This window comes from Elephas maximus, chromosome 21 (genome assembly GCF_024166365.1).
Source record: "Elephas maximus indicus isolate mEleMax1 chromosome 21, mEleMax1 primary haplotype, whole genome shotgun sequence".
Lineage (NCBI taxonomy): Eukaryota > Metazoa > Chordata > Mammalia > Proboscidea > Elephantidae > Elephas > Elephas maximus.
The window spans coordinates 39,014,044-39,029,978 of record NC_064839.1 but is presented as its reverse complement, the minus strand read 5'-3'; the positions used below and the strand labels follow the sequence as shown (position 1 = coordinate 39,029,978).

The following is a 15,935-nucleotide window of genomic DNA, read 5'->3' as shown; positions in this document are numbered from 1 at the left end:
AAAAAAGCTGTCCCCGGAGGACTAAAATCCATTTATGTTAAGTAAAACCAGGACAGACAAGGGACACATTAAAGAACTATTTAGGAAGTGAAAACACTGGATGTAATAAATTATTTAATAAAGAAAAATGAGAGAAAGGGAGCAATCTATAACAGCCATAAAGGTTGAATAATATGATGGATAAAAGTGCCATTAACTGAGATAAAGAATTCAGGGGGATCCGATAGAGATTAGAGGAACCCCTGAGACTACTGCCCTGAGATAAACTTTCAACTTGGAATTGAAGCTATTTCTGCAGTCCACCTCTCGGCCAAATGATAGATTGGCTTATAAAATAAACAATAACACCCATGAGTAATGTGCTCCCTTAAACAATTAACTGTATAAAACCAAATAGTCAACATATACCCAAAAGCAAAGATGAAAAGGCAAGGAGGGGAAGGATCAATGGAAACAGAACAAACAGAATGGAAATAATGAGAATGTGGACACATTGTGAAAATTATAACCAATGGCACAATTTGTATAAAAATTGTTAAAGGAGAACCTAATTTGCTGTGTAGACTTTAAACTAAACCAAACCAAAGCCAGTGCCATCGAGTCGATTCCAACTCATAGCGACCCTATAGGCCAGAGTAGAACTGTCCCATAGAGTTTCCAAGGGGCGCCTGGCAGATTTGAACTGCCAACCTTTTGGTTAGCAGCTGTAGCACTTAACCACTACACCACCAGGGTTTCCAGACTTTCAACTAAAACACAATAAAATATTATTTTTAAAAATTCAGGAAGAGGAGCTGGTTTCAAGCAGGAAGATTACAGAATCTGGTTTAGAAATACAAATATATATATATATACAGATGTATTTATATTATGACTGTAATATATAATGGATTTATATACCCACGATATTATAAACTGGATATGTTGTTGTTGTTAGGTGCCATTGATTGAGACTCATAGCAACCCAAAGTGACAGAGCAGAACTGCTCCATAGGGTTTTTTTGGCTATAATCTTTATGGAAGCAGATCGCCAGGTCTTTCTCCCAAGGAGCTGCTGGGTGGGTTCGAACCACCAACCTTTCAGTTAGCAGCCAAGCACTTAGCCGTTTATGCCACTAGGGCTCCTTATAAAATGGACATACATCTGCTTTATTAAGATATAATTCACATACAAAACGCTCATTTAAAGTATACAATTCAATGGCGTTTAGTATGTGCAATGATCACCATAATCAATTTTAGAACATTTTCATCACCCCAAAAAGAAACCCCATACCCATTAGCAGTCACTCCCCATTTTCCCTGTGGTAGGCGGAATAATGCCCTTTTTAAGATGTCTAGTCCTAATCCCCAGAATCTGTGACTGTTAAGTTAAATGACAAAGAGGAATTGAGGTTGCAGAAAAAACAAATATTGCTAATAGTGGATCTGAAAATGGAGATTGTCCTGGATTATCCAGGTGTGCCCAATATAATCATAAACCAGTTACCACTGAGCCGATTCTGACCCTTGGCAACCCCATGTATTGCACAGTAGAGCTGCACTCCATAGGATTTTCATGGTTATGACCTTTCTGGAAGCAGATTGCCAGGGCTTTCTTCCCAGGTGCCTCTGGGTGCCCAAACTTGCAGTTAGTAGCTGAGCGCTTAACTGCCTCATTCAGGGCTTTCCCAGTATAATCATAAGGGTCCTTAAAAGTGGAAGAGGGAAGTGGAAGAGAGAATCAGAGAGACAGCAGTGAAAGAACAACTTGGTCCAACATTGCTGGGCTTTGAAGATGTAGGAAGGGGACCATGGGTCAGGGAAAGAGGATGGCCTCTTGAACCTGGAAAAGGCAAGGGAAAAGATACCCCTTAAAGCCTTAGGAAGGAACACAGTCCTACCAACACCTTGATTTTAGCCCAGTGAGATCTATTTTGGACTTCTGATCTCCAGAATTATAGTAAATTTGTGTTTTAAGCTACTTGTGGTAATTTGTTGCAGCAGCAGTAGAAAATATCCCCCCACGTCCCCACTCCCACAATCCTACGCAACCACTAGCCTACTTTCAGTCTCTATAAATTTGCCTATTCTGGAAATCCAGTATAAATGGAATCATACAATTTGTGATAAATATCATACAATATTATACAATATCAAATACTGAGTGTTTGGTGCCTGTCCAGCATCTAAATGTATGTGTCCTAGTCATCCTTCAAATCTCAACTTAAAGGTCATTTAGTCACAGAAGTCTCCCCCACCTCTATGGGCCAGGTCCAAAACCAAAAACCAAACCCAGTGCCGTCGAGTCGATTCCCACTTATAGCGAACCTATAGGACAGAATAGAACTGCCCCATAGAGTTTCCAAGGAGCGCCTGGCGGATTCGAACTGCCGACCCGGGCCAGGTAAAGCCCCCTTATTAGACACCCCTCCCCACCTCTACCCCCAACAAAAGCATGTGGCCCAGACAGCTTTACAGGTGGATTTTTTCCCCCAAGCTTCCAAAGAACAGATAACTGCTAGGCTGATTAAACTGTTCTGGAGCACAGATAAAGAAGAGCCTCCAAGCTATTTTTAGTAATCTGGTATAATCCAGTTCCCAGATCTTGAGAAAAATGGAAAATACAGAGCAATCACACTTATGAATACATATGTCACTATACTAAGCATATTAAATATAATCCAGCAGGGTTTAAAGAAATTTAAAACACCATATCCAACTAAAATTCTAAGAGCATAATGATGGCTTGATATTAAGAAAAACATTAATATGATTACTCATATGCTGTTATTTTGTTGTTAGCTGCTGTCAAGTTGGCCCTTGACTTATGATGACCCCATGCACAAGGGAACGGAACACTGCCTGATCCTGCGCCATCCCCATAATCGGTTACAGATTGGACCATTGTGATCTGGAGGGTTTTCACTGGCTGATTTTTAGAAGTAGATCTCTAGGCCTTTCTTCCTAGTCTGGAAGCTCCGCTGAAACCTGTTCAGCATCTTAGCAACATGCAAGCCTCCACTGGTGGATGGGTGGTGGCTGCATGTGAGGCGCATTCACCAGAAACCAAACCGCAGTCTCCTGCGTGGAGGGCAAGAATTCTAACACTGAACCACCACTGCCCCCAATTAATTACCTAAATAGGTGAAAAAAGAAATATCATCTTGAAAGAGCTAAAGAGATATAACATGAAGCATTCATTCCCATTAGAAACCAAATAGGAAATAAAAACTTTTAAAAGTCTTTTCTATTTAATACATTCATCTTTATTATGTAAATGAACCAAAGATGGACTCTGTATATTGACCCTATGTTGTTCATTTCTTCACAGAAGGCTGGGACCTATTAGTTCAAAAGCCCGTCAGTGCCAAGCTCCAATTTTTACACATCCAATTGCTTTTAAAATAGCCCACATTAGCACATTTTTAGCCATTTAGAGTCTGCCTGCTTTCCATACCCCATGAAACTACACTCAACACCTGCTAGCCAACCAAACCAAAAAACCAAACCTGCTGCCATTGAGTCGATTCCGAGTCTTAGCAACCCCATAGGACGGAGTAGAACTGCCCCCATAGAGTTTCCAAGGAGTGCCTGGTGTATTCAAACTGCTGACCTTTTTGGTTAGCAGCCGTAGCACTTAACTACTACGCCACTAGGGTTTCCCTGCTAGCCATGGGTAAGATAAATCCCAGGGCCATAAAAGGCCCCAAGCTGCTACTGCTGCCCTTTGGAGCTCTCTTGACCCACAGCTCTCCATGGTGCTGCTGACTGGTATCACCTAGACACCTAAGACTGCTCTTCAGTCCCTCTCTCCCCAAGAAGTTCCCTTGCTCTTCTCCCCTTCTGAGTGGTGCCCCTCCTACTCCCCACATGTTGCCTTTCAAAGGCCCTATGCAGTGAGGGACTTCCCTCACACACAAACCTGTCCAAGTACTGCCCCTCGCTTTGGGCTCATCATGCACTACCACCACCTCATGGTCATCTTTTTCTTGATTGCCCCTGAAATGTCCCTCGAACTCACTGGGTTCTTCTCTACAGAATAGTCACTGATATTTAGTTTTATAACAACTTGAAATTTCCATTACAGAGCTTAAATTGTAACTTCCACCTACTTGGGATACCTGCACATTGACTTGGCTTCATTGGGTGTCAATGGCTTTCCCACAATACTTAAGGGTTTAACCGTGTGAACCATCAAAATCATTGCTACATCCTTTCTGACACATCACACATATGAAAGGTTTCTTTATAGAATGGACTCAATGATGCCAAATCAGGTTTATGTTACCTCTGAAAGCTCTGAAACATTTGAGACATTAAAATGCCTCCGAAAATCCAAATCAAAACTACTTAAGCAAAAAAAGAAAATTTACTGATTCATGTTATTGAAAAATCCAGAGGTAGTGTTTAGTTCTTTCCATCTCAGTCTGTCATCTGCAGGATTGGCTTCGTTCCCATCCTTCATGTGGATCAAGCCTAACATCCAAGTCTAGCAGAAAGGCATGTTACTTCCTGGTAGGGTTTATATGGTCCTAGGATCCATCTTGAGAATAGACTTGAAGGCAACAGGTTTGGGTTTTTTGTTTTTTTGGTGGTGCAGTGGTTAAGCACTTAGCTGCTAACCAAAAGGTCAGCAGTTTGAACCCACCAACTGCTCCGCAGGAGAAAGACATAGCAGTCTGCTTCCATAAAGATTTACAGCCTTGGAAACCATCTGGGGCAGATCTACTCTATCCTATAGGGTTGCTATGAGTCACAATCAACTCGATGGCAATGGGTTTGGTTTTGGTAGTATCCATTTTGGCTGGACAAGCTTAGGTCACCATCATTGTGGCTAGGCAGAGGGAACAGTGTAGATGGACCAGTCTAGGCCGTATGTCCCACCATGCAGTGGGGAATAGAGCCCCACCTAAACTGACATGAACTGTTAAATTTGGGCAGGGTGGCTTCCCAAAAGAGAAGGGCGATGTGGTACGCACATACAAGGGACTGCTACTCAGCCAGTAGGAGAAAATTAAGATTTGATACACATGCTACAATATGGACAGAGCTGAAAGACATGCTGAGTGAAATAAGTCAATTCCAAGTGGACAAAGACTGTATGACCTCACTTATATAAAAAGACAAGAAAAGGCAACTGTATAGACAACAAAGTTTATTAGTGGTTACCAGGGGCAGGAGGAAGGGGAAAAGGGGACTAATGGTCTAAAGGTGATGGAAATATCATACTGATTAAGGGTAGAGTTGCACAGCTGGTTATTCTAATTGCTGTCAATAAGTTGTACACCTGTAAAAAGTTGAATTCGCAAAACTTGTGTGATAGATATATTAAAAAAAAACAGAGTAGGGCAGTATTACCATGAAAAAGGAGTAAAAAATGCTGGGAGGTCAAACGAACCAAGGTCCAACACAGGCTTCTCTCCAGGGTACACATGCTCATGATGACACAGCTGGGAGGAAGTCCTAAAGGTTTCCCCACACTTGCTACATTCATAGGGTTTCTCTCCACTGTGGATTCTCTGATGCCGACTTAATGTTGATTTAACAGTGAAAGCTTTTCCACACTCATTACACTTATAGGGTTTCTCCCCCGTGTGGATTCGCTGATGTCTAACCAACTCAGAACTACTGGGGAAGCCATTTCCACACTCTTTACAGTGATAGGGTCTGTCCCCACTGTGGATTCTCTGATGCCTGATCAGACTTGCGCTATTATTAAAGGCTCTCCCGCACTCCTCACACTGATAAGGTTTCTCTCCGGTGTGGATTCTCTGATGACGAATTAATGAAGAACTCTCATTAAAGGATTTCCCACATTCTTCACACGGATAGGGTTTCTCCCCAGTGTGGACTCTCTGGTGTCTAACATAGTAAGAGAAAGAGCTGAAGCATCTCCCGCACTCGTCACATCTGAAGGGTTTCCCTGCACAGTGGATTCTCCCAAACTTTCCTCTAATACTTTTCACTGTGGGGATTTCCTGATGCCTCTCCACTTCACATGTTTCCGGAAGGTCAGTTCCCTGAGGAACACTCTTCTGCAGCCCACATGATATCATGTCTTTCTCTCCAGAGATTCCCTGTGTTGATGTGGACTCATTGTCAATGTTGATTTCAGCGTCTGACATGAGAAAGAGAAACCACAAACGTCACCTGAGAATTACACTAGAAACAATAGAGCATTGGGCTTTAGAGATTACTTTTCCAATCTCCATGGTAGCCTGCCAGAAATAGGAAGCTATTGAAATCAAAGTGCCAAATATCACAGAGGCAGAAAGTGGTAGAGGTGGAACAGGAAACTAGATTTTGAACCCCAGGTCACTCTACTTTCAACACAGATGATTACTTCCTATGTATGCCTAATATATACCTAGTAACTTGTGACTTCTTAGTACTTAAGTGCTTGAAAATGCTTTCGGAAGAAGGGACACAGGATCTAAGAACAAGAGGAAACACTGGCACTGGCAAAAATAAAAGTTATCAGGAGGTAAGAGCAATGAACATGCTGTTCTTTTGTTTGTCTGTTTAGATTCCACATCCTACAGATTTTCCAAAAGACCTGAGACACTAAGCATTGAAGGCACTGGGTTGTGGGAGAGCAGAGAGGAAGTGCTGAAACAACTCTATTCTGGGGCAATTTCAGCTACATGAGACCTTTATATAGAGCAGGGTTGCTCAACCTCAGCACCACTGACATTTGGGGCCAGATAAGTCTTAGCTGTAGACAAGTGTCCTGCGTATTGTAGGATGTTTAGTAGCATCCCTGCTGAAGCAGCATTACTCCCCGGCCCAGTTTTAAACAACCAAAAATGTCTCCAGACATTGCCAAATGTGCCTAGGGGGCAAAATCACCCTTGGTTGAGAACTACTGACATAGAAGACTCCCATATATACAGGGTGGCCATAAAATCTGGAAACCCAGATACAAATATATTTTTTAAATAGACTGAAGGTGTCCTTGACACCATTACGTATATTTGCCTGTTTCCAGACTTTCTGACAGCTTGTCCAATTCCAGGCCTAACCTCATCCCCATGTTAGAGACCTGCATTCTCAACAGCCTGCTAAACCCAGATAGGTGTGTCCCAAAGAACCCTCAAACTTCATGTGATAAATCTATTGTGTCATCTTCATCATAAAAGCTATTCTTATACCATGACTTCCTTATGTTATCTGACTCGTTTCCACTGCTAAGCTTTGTCAGTGCTACCACACACTCCTCACGATCCTTTCCGTCCCTATGTTACCCTGTCATTACCCTAGTGGAGGCCTCAAAGTTACTAACTGCAGTATAACAACAATGTAATAAGTTTTACAATAGAGGGTCCCAGACAGAATGGGAGAAAAATGTAGAACAAAATTCAAATTCACAAAAAAAGGCCAGCCTTACTGGTCTGACAGAGAATGAAGGAATTCCCGAGACTATGGCCCCCAGACACCCTGCTCAGTCAGAACTGAAGCCAATCTAAAAGTCCACCTTTCAGCCAAAGATTAGACAGGCCTCTAAAACAACAACACACGTAAGGATCTTGGTCCTTAGTTCAATCAAGTATATGAGACCAAATGGACAATACCTGCCCAAAAGCAAAGAGGAGAATGCAGGAAGGGACAGGAAAACTAGATGAATGGACACAGGGAGCCTGGAATATAAAGGGAAAGAGGGAGAGTGCTGACACATGGCAGGAATTGCAACCAATGTCGCAAAACAATTTATGTATAAATTTTTGAAGGAGAAACTAATTTGTTCTGTAAACTTTCATCTAAAGCACAAAAAAATTAAAAAATATATATATATAAAACAGGTTTTTATGCTTTCATTTCCCCCTCAGTCCAATCAAGCCATATATTTTGTCAAATTAATATTTGTAAAACGCAGCAATTATGGGCCTCTGTCACTAGTGGCAAAGTCACTATGGTAAGGGTCATTGCTCCTGCCCCAAGTCTGTTTGCCTGTTTTCTCATTTCCCGTTCCCTGCAGTGAGTTAACTAGGACAGAGCTCTTTAGGTCTGCCATATGCTCTGTGATCTCTGTGATCTAGACTTTCCACACAAGGCTGGTTGAGTAAGATGCACTGAAGATGTTTATCCATGGTTGGCTAAGTAAGGCGGCTTATGAGTATGCTCTGTAGTAGAGCAGGGCTACCCAGGAGAAATAAAATGTGAGCCATAAATGCAAACCACACATGCAATTTACAATATTCCGGTAGCCACATTTAGAAAAAGTAAACAGAAAATGGTGAAATAAGTTTTAATAATATATTTTATTTTACTTAGTATATCCAAAATATCATCATTTCAAAATGTAATCAGTATAAGAAGTATTGGGATAATCCACATTTTTTGATACTAATCATTCAAAATCCAGTATGTGATTTATTCTTACAGTACAACTCAATTTGAATTAGCCCCACTTCATGTGCTCCACATTAAAAGGGACATTAATAACAGAAATAGAGAAAATTAAGAAAATATAATCCTGCTTGGCTTCTAGTCTTAAGCTTCTCACTCTTGCACAGCTTACTAAAAAAGACAGAAGAAAGCTTGCCAGTGCCCTCCAGAGATACCCATTTTTCAACATGCTCTCCAGGTGGTTCTCCTACTAAATCCTTCATGATTTATTGGATCATCTATTCCCTTTCTCAGGGAAGACTAGCTTCCTTTTTTGTCCCCATCTGAAATCACTGTAATCTACTAAATCGGAAACTTCTCCACTGAACTCACTCCAATCCCTCCTTCTGCTGTGCTCCCACAGCCCACTGCTTATATACCAGCAATAGCACTTAACACGTTCTCTTTTGTAACTCTTTACACCTGTCTCCATAACCAGAATCCTCCAGGCTGTCTTCTCTTTTTTTATTATTATGGTGAAAATATACACAACATAGGCCAATTCAAAAATTTCTACATGCATAATTCAGTGACATTGATTACATTTTTCAAGTTGTGCAACTACTCTTGCTACCCTTCTCCAAGTTTCTCTATCATCATTAACATAAACTCACTGCTCCCTAAGCAAAAACTCCCTCTTTCCCCCTCCCTATCCCTGGCAACCACTAATAATCTTTGGTTTCTACATATCTGCTTATTTAAGTAAGATCATACAGTATTTGTTCTTTTGCAACTGACTTACTTTGCTCAGCATGCTTCCAAGGTTCATCCATGTTGTCGCATGCGTCAGGACTTCATTTCTCTGTATGGCTGAGTAATATTTCATTGCGTGTATATACCACATTTTGTTTATCCATTTACCTGTTGATGGACACTTTGGTTGATTCCCCCTTTTGGCTATTATGAAAAGTGCTGCAATGAACATTGGTGTGCAGACTTCTTTCCAGAGCTTCTTAAACAAAGCTTGGCACATGCAAACACTCAAAAACTGTTCCTATCCAAGGATGGAGGGACACTAAGGCCATATTAAAACTCAGAAAGAGCAATGGATTCACAAACTGTACGGAGGAGGTATTAGGTGATAATATGTTGGTAAGAGTTAAGATTTGTGGGAAAGGTTTCAAATTCTACCCATGAGCAGAAAACATCTATTTTATTCAAATCTTGCCCAGCATGAATCATTTTCAAATACACTGCTCTGGAAAGCTCTACAGTTGCAGGTTCTGAGCCTATTTTGCTTACCTTTACAGATGTCTCTGGTCTGCTCTGCAGGTAGATCATCCTGTGTCTCCAGGCCCCAAGGGAAATCCCCTCCCTCCAGAAGTGAGATCAGAGAAGGCTTGGGAACTGGGTATCCTGAAAAGGGAGAAGAAAAGGCATCTTTCAGCCCTGTGCTTGCAGTGTCAAAAGAAGGAAAACCCAAATGTCTCAGGACTCAACACTGGGGACAGCCAAAGAGATTTAGATCAAGAGGAAACTGAATATTTGTGACTTCCACTCAAGAGTAGGAAAGTCAGTGAAATCCTGCAAAGCATCTGCAAACCCAGGGAAGGGGTCACACCCTTCTCTAGACAATGAGGAGGGTAGCAACAAGCTGAGAACTTGTCTTTGGCACTAGAAACACAAGCAGAGCCTCTTAGAGAATGGGCCGTGCTCTTACCAGGAACACCAGTTCCCTACATTGGGACCAAACTAACCTGACACCTCTCCCTACTCAGCAGCCTCTGAGGCTGGTCATTTAGTCTCAGCCCTGGAGCCACCATTCAGTGGAGGATAACCACACCACACCCCAGCCTGTAAGAAGAAAAGAAGGAAGGAACCAGAAAGCATAGATTTGAGTCCTAAAAAGAAAGTGCCTTACCCAGGAAAGTCAAGTTCCCATAATTCTCCAGCATCACATTTCTGTACAGAGCCCTCTGTGTGGGAGAAAGGCCAGCCCACTCTGTCCGAGAGAAGTGCACAGCCACGTCCTCAAAGGTCACCACCTCCTAAAACAACAGATTCCTGCTGTCCCAGAGCCAATTCTCTGGCTCAGGGCCAGAGTGTGGGGCAGAGGGGATAGTATGAGGGCTTGGGATAGGGTCCTGTGAGGAGTAGGACATGAAGAAAGGGTGAAAGGATGTGGACATGAGTACTAGACAAATGACTACATCTACAATCAAAAAATCTGAAACTCCTGTCACTATCAGAGAAGCTTCTATATGCACAGAAGATTTACTGTTACAAAGGGCAGGAAAACATCATAGAAAAGTGGAACAGAGAAAGTTTTTCAGGAATTCACCTTCTTGAAGCAAGCCTCTTCATTTCTGCATATGCCCTTCTAGCCTTTCAGATCTTCCACTTAGAAGCAGTTGGCCCCCAACTGCCCTTCTCACTGGTGCCATCTCAGGACCTGCCTGCTGACCGGAGGCCCAGCCCATCCATCCTGCTCCCGACACTGACCCCGAACCCTGGGGTGTTCCCACACCTGCCGTTCTACTCAATCTTCATTCCCACCTACTAAGAACAGAGGCATAGTTTGTACAAATAGACCTCGGTCTCCTGTAACAACCCTCATCAGATGTTTGAACCCTCTTAGGCCACCTACCCACTCCAAAACAGTAGGCCTATGCTGCCTCTGCTCAAGTACCTCCAGCAGCACTCACTCACAAGAAAGATATTTATGTGCTCTTCTTTGACCAATGCTTTCCCTCTTTGATCCTGAACCCCCAACTTCTGCCCCCTTTTCAGAGAACAAGTAGTATAAGCCCCTATTTTTTTTTTTCCTTGCCATGGAATTTAAAAATATATATATTTTATTGTGTTTAGGTGAAAATTTGGAAACTCTCGTGGCGTAGTGGTTAAGTGCTACGGCTGCTAACCAAAGGGTTGGCAGTTTGAATCCACCAGGTGCTCCTTGGAAACTCTATGGGGCCGTTCTACCGTCCTACAGGGTCGCTATGAGTCGGAATCGACTCGATGGCACTGGCTATGGTTTTTGGGTTTAGGTGAAAATTTACACTGCAAATTAGGTTCCCATTTAACAATTTTTATAGAAAATGTTCCGTGACATAAGTTTCAGTTTTCGCAATCTGTCAGCATTTTCATTCCGTTTGTTTTCATTGATATAGCATCCTTCCCCCTCCTCGCTGTCTCATTTTTGTTTTTGGATAAATATTAACCATTTGGTCTCATATAGTTGCTGGGTTTGTTTTTAGTTGATTGTTTAAGGCAGCACATTACTCATAGGTGGTACTGTTTATTTTATAAGCCAATCTATTATTTGGCTGAACGGCGACCTCCAGAGATAGACGCAGTTCCAAGTTCAAAGGGTACCTTAGGGCGATAGTCCCAGGAGTTCCTCTAGTCTTTATTGGTCCAGTAGGTCTGGCCTTTTTTTAGGAATTTGAATTTTACTCTACATTTTTCTCCCATTCTCTCTGGTACCTTCTGTTGTGTCCCCGGTCAGGACGGTCGGTACTGATAGCCAGGCACCATCTAGTTCTTCTGGTCTCTGGTTAGAAGAAGCTGTGTGATTCGTGTGGCCTATTAGTCCTATGGACTGGTTTCTTCTTTGAGTCTTTGGTTTCCTTCATTGTCTTTTGCTCCAAACAAGTACAGCCCAATACTTGTATCTTAGATCATGACTTACAAGATTTTAAGACCCCAGACACTACTCACCAAACCAGGATGTAGAACATTATCTTTATGAACTATGTTATACCAATTGACTAACTTGTCCCACAAGACTATGGTCCTAAGCATTTTAACCCAGTAAACCAATCCCACAAGTTGTTTGGAAATGCCTAGGAAGCCTCCATGACTGTGCCCCCTATGTGCTCTGTTACATATATGGATACGTATGCAACACACACAAACATATATAAATATATACGTGTGTGCATATGTATATATATACACACACACATATATACACATGTCTACACATACGACTATACATGCACGTGCATTTACTCGCATATGCCCTCCCATACACATATATGCATACATATCTATGTAACCATACACATACTTTTTGATTGTTAATACTGTTGTTGCAAAATTGTATATGTTATGGCATTTACCAAAATTATCCCTTTGTCTTGTGTACTTCTCAGCATCTTCATTTACCTTGGTCAAGTTGTGCAGACTTCACCCATCCATGGTATTGCCTTTCCGATCACCAAAAATAACATGTGTCTACTATCTAGAATGTAATTCCTGAAACAAGCTGCATATAAATTGTTGAATGGCAAACTAATATGCTCTCTAAACTTTCACCTAAACAATGAAATGTTCAAAAAAAAGACAAGTGATTCCTCCTCCCTTCCCCTCCCATCCCTGGGAACCATCAAAGAACATCGCTTTCCGTGTATATATGTAGTCTTGACTTTTTATTATAGTGGGACCATACAACAGTTGTTCTTCTGTGATTGATTTACTTCACTCAGCATAATGTCCTCCAGATTTTCCATGTATAAGATGTTTTGCAAACTCCTTGCTTTTCTTTATAGTTGCATAATAATCCTTTGTATGTAAGTACCACAATTTATCTATTCATCCATTAATGGGCACTTAGATTGTCTCCATCTTTCTGCTATTGTGAATAATGCTGCAGCGGACATAGGTACGCACATGTCTATTCATGTCCCTACTCTTACATCTCTTGGATATATACCTAGGAATAGGACTGCTGGATCATAAGGTATTTTTATTTCTAGCTTTTTGAGGAAGAACCATACCATTTTCCACAGTGGTTGTACCATTTTTACCCCCTATTTCCTATCTTTTGCCTGTGGTTCCTCTGCCTTCACTTCCTCAACCCCCAAGAACCTTATGACCTTGTTCCCTCTATATACTGGATAACCTACATCACCGCCCTGAGTCCCTCATACACACAGATCCCTCTGCTGGGAAGAACTACTGGACCTGGGGACCCTGTGGCTCAGCAGAGATTCTCAGAGTGTAGGAAGATGCACTTCTGATTCCCAGGACACTCTCTCCAGCTGTCTCCATTCACCACTTCATGGACCTTGGGGTCTCTGCCTGCTCAGGTCCTCACCACCAGCTCTCTCTCTCCCTAGCATCCAGTCCCAATGGAAGTAATTAATAGGGGTCTTCCTACTATGTTGGCTCTAAGGCCTGCCAAAATCGTCCCTATCATTGCCCACTTCCTTCAAATCAGATCTAAGGCTGACCTGAGGGATCCACAGCTCACCTGGTGCCGGGTTTTCAGGGTCATAGCTGCTGTCATCCGGGCTCCCTTTCAGAGAAGGGCAGGGGCTGAAGAGGCAAAGAGAACCAAGAGTGAGCCCAGCCTAATGAAAGGCTTTCCTTTGAACCAACAAACCTGCCAATAACAGCAGCAGCAATCATTTACTAAATGCCCCTTTTTAAACAACTCCTGCTCACCCTTCAGACCTCAATTTGAAAGTAATATCTAATATCCAGGAGGATCCAAATTAAATCAGATGTGCTGGGCATGTTTTCCCTTTCCTTATACCAAGTATGTCACACTGGAATTACAAATTTATTTACCTCTTCATTAAGTATTTTTTGATGCATATTGTGACAGGCAATGTGGTTGGCACTAGGAGTTCAAACACTGAAGGAAAAAAATTCTTGCTCTCCTATAACTTGTACTGAAATAACTGTTAAAAAATACATCCAAAGCACAAATAAGTTAAAGTATATAGGGTTTATTTGAGCGGTTATTCTGTATGCATACAGGGAGACGATTATGTTTCTAAAAAACAAATGGCTCAGTGCAGGCTACTTACAATGACATTTTTAAAAAGAGGAGGAAACGGAGTAGGAAATTAACTATCAGCTAATCTAAACATGACTGATTGAAATCAAGCCCTCCTTTCTGAGATTAGCTGACATCAGGCCACATTCGTTTCTGTGGCCTCCATTCACCTGAAATTGCCTAAAGTCAAACTCTTTGCAGAAGATAAACTTCAAACGACCTCATGGCTATACAGTTGTCCTGTCCCAGAGGGAAGCTGCGATTTTATGATTATCTGTCTCTACATTATTTCCATCTGTTCTTGGATGCATTTCACATTGGTCAGTGACCTTTGTGAATGCCCCTATACACTCAGAGGAATCTCAGTTTGGGCCTCAGTTTCTCTCTTTTAACAACTGTGAGGTTACAACTTTGTCAAGTGCTAGGAAAGAGGCATAAAGTGGTCTGAAAAACCTAAAGAGGTAGGCTGTGCCACAGAAACCAGGGTGAGTTGCCCTAGTCGAGGGACATTTAAGTAGAGGAATTAACTAGGTCAAGGGGGAACCTTTGCTGAAAGAACATGTCCTAGAAGTAAAATGGCCAAAGAGGCTGTATCAGAGCTAAGGGGAAGTGTGCTGCCAGACAAGAGTGAAGAAGCTGCAATACACTCGACATGCAAGGCCTTCCGAACGTTACGCAGGTCGGCCTTCAGCCTAAACACAACAGCGCATCATTAAAGTTGTGGTGCGGGAGAGAGTAACGATCGAACTTAACATACGACTTTCTCATTAGGCTGAAAGTGTCTTGGGTCTGTCTGATTCACAGCTGCATCCCTGGAACCTAGAACAACACTGCACTTAGTAGGTGCTCGAAAGGTATCGGACTAAGTGAACGAGAGGTTCTATGGTTGCGTCGGTCACACACGGCCACCTTCACGCGGCGGCCCACATCCACAGACCCCATTTCTCAAGGCGGTCGCAGCTGGGGAGTGAAATTCCAATTAAGGGCGGGATACCCACCCGCCGCCCGCCCCCACTCTCCTGGGTGCCGCTGCTCGCTCCCCGGGCTCGGCCTCCCAGAAGCGCTGGGAAGCAGTACACCAGCTCCATCCCAACTTCACCTGAGGTGCAAACACAAGCTTTCCCACCCCGCACTCACCTCCGCCGGCGCTGCGCTCCGGAAGTGCGTCACCACTCATCGCGCCTAATTGGCCCTTCGGTGTCTCCTCTCTAGGAAGCTGGACCGTGTTGCTGGTTCTCCCGCTTTTTGCTCTTTTTTTTTTTTTTTTAACCACCTACGAGGAGGAAGCGGCCACTCCGGGATACTTCTCTCGGTCCTTCCTAATCAGAAGCCTGTGGCAGACCACCGTTCAGCCTTCGGCGGGACTGGGAAAGCAAAAGGCCAACCTGGATTAGCTCTAGTAGTTGGGAATTCTTTCCTTTGAACATAGACCCTGGTGGCATAGTGGTTAAGTGCTAAGGTTACTAAACAGAAGGTCGCCGGTTCAAATCCACCAGGCGCTCCTTGGAAACTTTGTGGGGCTGTTCTACCCTGTCCCATAGGGTGGCTATGATTGGGAACCGACTTGAGGCAGTGGGTTTGGTTTCCATTTTTTTGGACTGTACTCAAACTGGTTCTGCTCCCCTCATGTACAGTGAAATCTGACCCCATCCAACGAGGGTTGGATGGGGTCAGATTTCACTGTACATGCATGGATCATGGTAACTGCAGTGCGGATAATGGATTTAAGAGGGCAAAGGTACAGTTAACCAAAAGAACCGTTTGCCATCCAGTCAGTTCCAAATCATGGCGACCCCATATATGCCAGAGTAGACTGATGCTCCATCAAGTTTTTAATGGC

General features: G+C 42.8%; 1 protein-coding gene across 1 annotated transcript; it reads right to left on the bottom strand.

Annotated features, from left to right (window-relative positions):
- Positions 1-5,035: 5,035 nt before the first annotated feature.
- LOC126064923 (zinc finger protein 19-like) lies at positions 5,036-15,247 on the bottom strand. Its single transcript, XM_049864443.1, has 5 exons — positions 15,233-15,247; positions 13,565-13,629; positions 10,229-10,355; positions 9,610-9,723; positions 5,036-6,100 (listed from the first exon to the last, which is right to left on the bottom strand). Exons 2-5 carry the CDS (start codon positions 13,598-13,600, stop codon positions 5,337-5,339), a joined length of 1,041 nt encoding a protein of 346 aa, XP_049720400.1. The 5' UTR covers positions 13,601-13,629; positions 15,233-15,247; the 3' UTR covers positions 5,036-5,336.
- Between the last annotated feature and the right edge of the window lie 688 nt (positions 15,248-15,935).

What these genes read in the sequence shown, in the direction of transcription:
- LOC126064923 (XM_049864443.1), bottom strand. Translation starts at nt 13,600, where the DNA reads ATGACAGCAGCTATGACCCTGAAAACCCGGCACCAG. An exon ending in TGGGAACTTGACTTTCCTGG is followed by an intron (nt 9,724 to 10,228) that starts GTAAGGCACTTT and finishes CTCCCTTTTCAG; the next exon opens with GATACCCAGTTCCCAAGCCT. An exon ending in GACCAGAGACATCTGTAAAG is followed by an intron (nt 6,101 to 9,609) that starts GTAAGCAAAATA and finishes TTCTCATGTCAG; the next exon opens with ACGCTGAAATCAACATTGAC.